The 3,961-nt window shown below is 60.4% G+C and overlaps 1 protein-coding gene across 1 annotated transcript in view; it reads right to left on the minus strand.

Annotated features, from left to right (window-relative positions):
* Nucleotides 1-1,342: 1,342 nt before the first annotated feature.
* The window catches only part of DBF4B (DBF4 zinc finger B), an 11,779-nt gene continuing 9,160 nt past the window's right edge, over nt 1,343-3,961 (minus strand). Inside the window, exons 9-11 of the mRNA XM_057385620.1 lie at nt 3,847-3,949; nt 3,169-3,278; nt 1,343-2,701 (exon numbers count right to left, since the gene is read on the minus strand). Coding sequence (XP_057241603.1) covers nt 1,375-2,701; nt 3,169-3,278; nt 3,847-3,949 — 1,540 coding nt within the window. The 3' untranslated portion in view covers nt 1,343-1,374. The remainder of the gene's footprint in view (nt 2,702-3,168; nt 3,279-3,846; nt 3,950-3,961) is intronic.

Here is a 3,961-nt window from a genome sequence, read left to right on the forward strand (position 1 = left end):
GAGTCCCTCTCAGCTGGCACCSAGTCCCTGACGAGTCCCCAGTCCCCAGCTGGTTCCCAGCCAGTCCCAGAGTCCCCCCAGCCCGTACTGGAGCTTCCAACCACTGCCTGGACCCACAGCCATTATCAGAGCCCCCAGCTGGGACTGAAGCCCCCAACCAGCACCACCTCCCAACTTCAACCAAGCCCCTCACTGCTCCCAGCTCTGGACGGAGCCAGGGACTCCAAGGGGATGGTGCTGAAAGCAGGCAGTGCTGGTGCCCACAGCCCTGGGGACATGAGGCGATTCTGGACCATCCCCAGTGGGTGGTTGATGTCAGCCAGAGGTTCCCTACCCTCAGAAAGCACCAGAGCCCAGAGTCCCTCTTGGGTCRCTCTGATTTTGGGGGTTGCTGCAAGGCCATGCTCCCTCCCAGAGATAATGGAACAATTTTAGGGAGACAAGSCCCAGTAAATTCCTGTTTGTTGCCCCAGTGAGTTCCTGTTTGTTGCAGCTGGAGCAGCACAGAGGGTGACACTGCCCATGGGGGGAGGCAGCACAGCCACAGACCCCCCCCAAGAGGGCCTGTCCTGGTGTGCACAGAGGCTCCATCCTGCTTGGAACTGCCCTTCAAGAAGCCACAGGTACCCCAGAACATCGTCTTGGCCAGCCCAGGCCATTACTGATCTCCATCCCTCAGCCCCATGCCCAGGAGAGGTCACCAGGCTCTGGGCACCTGCTCTCCAGTTTCTCCACACCCCTCTCCTTACTGGGGGCCATCCCTGCACTGGGTACAAGAGCTTCCCAGAGCCTGATGACCACACTGCCATTGTGGTGTCCATTACCGAGCCCTTCCAGCAAAGCTTATCTCCACCCAACCCCTCCTGCTCTGCTCCCACCCCCAGACACATTCAAACCCCAAAGSAGAGCAGGATCTCTCCATTTTATTTCAAAGGTTAGAAGTTCATAAAAAAACCCAAACAAGTTAAAACYAGCTGAAAATACTCAAAGACAACACCCCAGACCACATGAGGAGCACAAATCTCAACCCCATGACCCTCCTCTCCCACATCTTTGCACCTCTGGGACCATGGGACAGGAGGAACCTCTCTGGAGGACAAAGAGCACATTCCTGCTGAAGAGAGACTTCCAGATGCAGCACCGTGGCAGCARCCTGCGAGGAGGTAGAGGAAGCTGCTGGCTCTAAACAAGAGAGGGAGGATCCCAGCAAAGGACAGTGAAGCCACTGCATCCCTGTCAATCCCCAATGGCAGAGCTGCCCATGCTGCTGGTGCTGTCCTCACTCCAGCTCTTGGATGTGGCTCCAGGTCCTGACACCAAGGGTGGCTTGGTAAATCCCTTCCCAGCTCCCACCGAGGGTCCGGAAAGGTGGTTTTAGCTGGTCCAGCTGCCAAACAATGTCCCAAATCTGGGAAAAGAGGCTCCTCGGGTCTCTGTGCAGCAGTTCCTGCAGTTCTTGTCCTCTGGGCCTGCCCAGGCCAACTCCGAGTCCTTGAGCACAGAGCAGAGCTGCGACTCGTAGCCGCTGTCCCTGACGCTGCCCTGTGTCTGCTGCAGCAAGTCCCTGTCCACGGGCAGCACACTGCGGCCCCGCAGCCCCGGGAGGCTGGGGAGCAGCTGCACATCCCAGTCTGACTCTGAGGAGCTCCTGCCGAAGCCGGGAGCAGTGCCTGGGCTGCGGGGAGCAGGCGGGAGGAGGCCGGGGCTCGGCGCCCGCTCCGTGCCCTGCCTGGGGACTGTTTCCTCCGCTGCCCTGACACAGAGCGAGCAGCAACATCTGGCTCCAGCCACGGGCAGTGTGGGAGAGGGCAGGCWGCCAGCAGGGCAGCTGGTGCTGCTGGCCGTGCTCTCCAGAGCAGGCCTGTTCCCATTGCTGGGTGTGTTGTCACCGTCCCCTCCGTGCCGCTTCCCTCGGGATYGCTCCCTGCCACACTTGCTGGCAGTGCTGGCCACAGCTGCCTCCCCAGGATCCAAACCTGCAGCTCCTGGGGATCCCGGCCGGGTTCCAGGGTCCCCAGGGCTCCCACAGAGGCACAGATGCAAGGCAGGGGAGCTGTGAGGGCTATTGGAGAGCTGTGTGCCCAGGGGCACGCTGCCAGCCCCCACCACACCGGGCAGGCCTGGCTCGGACACCTGCCCTGCACCCTGCGCCCCTGCCTCGCCCACCGGCTCCGTCTGCTCACCCGCAGGGGAGAGGCCAAAACGCAGCTCCAGCTCCAGCCTGGGCCTCTTTCCCACCTGGGAGCTCTGTCTGGAGCACAGCTGGCGCTTCCTGGCAGCAGGCAGTGCTTGGGGAGCAGGGCTGCCAGAGCCAGGCTGTGCRTGAGGTTCCCATGAAGCCGTTGCCTCTCTGGCAGGAGCGGGTGCTGCACGAGGCCCCCAGCCCAAACCTGAAGTGCCCAGCCCGGCCTCCTCCGTGGTGCCACGGGCAGCACAGACCCCTCTGCTGAGTCCTGCTGCCCCRGGCAGCCCCAGGGAGCCGTGCTCTGCCAGCCCCACTCCTGCTCTGGGATCTCTGACYCCATCCCTGGGCGGGCAGGTGGAACATCCCTCTGTCTTCAGGCCATGATCCTGCTCCGTGTCCGTTACCAGTTCCACAGCACCCTGCTCAGGCTGCTCCCCTTCCTTTCCCAGCTCAGCTCCTCCAGGGCCGTGTGCTTGAGGCTCTGCTTGTTCATCTGCCAGGCAGGAGCGGGGCACCCTGAGAGGAACCAGGAGTTAATGCTCATGCAGGCCCAGCAATGCCCTCCCCCAGGGAGATGAGGCCKCTCCCGCAGAGCAGAGTGGTTGCAGCCCTTGCTCAGGAGCAGGGAAGGAATTTTATCCTGGTGAGAGCTCAGAMTGACTCTGCTGCTGGCAGAGATGGGCAGCATGAAGGATCCTCAACCCAGCACCCAGGCACAGGGTGGGTACAGAGCAGCAGGGTTTGAGTCAGACACAGGGGCAGATGGGCTCAGCTGCCCTTTCTACTTTAGGAGGCACCAGGAGTCCACGGGGAGCTTCCTAAAGGAGAAAACCCATGGAAAAGTAGGAACATGTCCCACGGTTCATCTAAGCTTTGCCCAGCAGCTGCCAAGATGGTTCTGCTGCAGCCTCTGATTCCCTGGCACAGGGACCCCATTCCCCACTGCCTGTGGACTCCAGGAGCTCCCAAATTCCCATCCTTACCTGGCTGAGCMCTCCACAAAGCTGTAGGTGAGCTGGGAGATGACACGATCCACAGGGATGTACTGGGAGCCATCCTGGGCAAACTGCTGGTGCTGGGGGCTCTGCAGGTGCTGGAAGGTGGCAGACACCCTTTAACAACACTCACAGCTTTGCCAGGAGGGGAATTTGCAGAGCAGGGGGCAAAGGGACAGAGCCAGTGCCTGGCAGCAGGTTTGGGAACATACACACACACACAGAGTGTGTCCTGTTCCCAGCTGCTGCCCATGTGTGGAGGCTGAGTCTGSATTCAAGAGCAGCCCAGCAGCAGGAAAAAGACTCCTGCACCACTGTGTCACTGACAGCTCTGAAAGCCCTATTGCTTGGCACCCTCCAGATCAAAAACCTCCTCCCACTTTTTTCAATCCCCCTGTGCCCCGTGGCTGCTGTGGAACAGCATCTTCACCTGATGGAGCAGGTGACAGGATGATGCTTGAGCTCTCCCAACCTGAGAGATGAGCTTCTCATGCCCCAACCTTCACACCCCCCTGTGTTGGGCACACAGATATTCCACGTTCCCATCTCAGAGGCAGAYCCTGAGCTCACAGGGGGAGCTGTGCTAATGAGCATGACATGATTAACACAGCCTCTGAGTGGCCCCCACAACTCTTGGCAGGAATCAGATCCCAGGGGAGCCTTTACCTTGTGCAGCTCTTCAAAGGTCTCTTGGCAGCACTCACAGAACCCCTTCCTTTTCTTGGGCACGGTGATGGGTGTGGAACGGGGTGCAGAGCCTTCAGCATCCCTGCAAGGGACA

Source organism: Malurus melanocephalus, unplaced genomic scaffold (genome assembly GCF_030028575.1).
Source record: "Malurus melanocephalus ecotype Western Australia unplaced genomic scaffold, MMel_1.1 scaffold_848, whole genome shotgun sequence".
NCBI lineage: Eukaryota > Metazoa > Chordata > Aves > Passeriformes > Maluridae > Malurus > Malurus melanocephalus.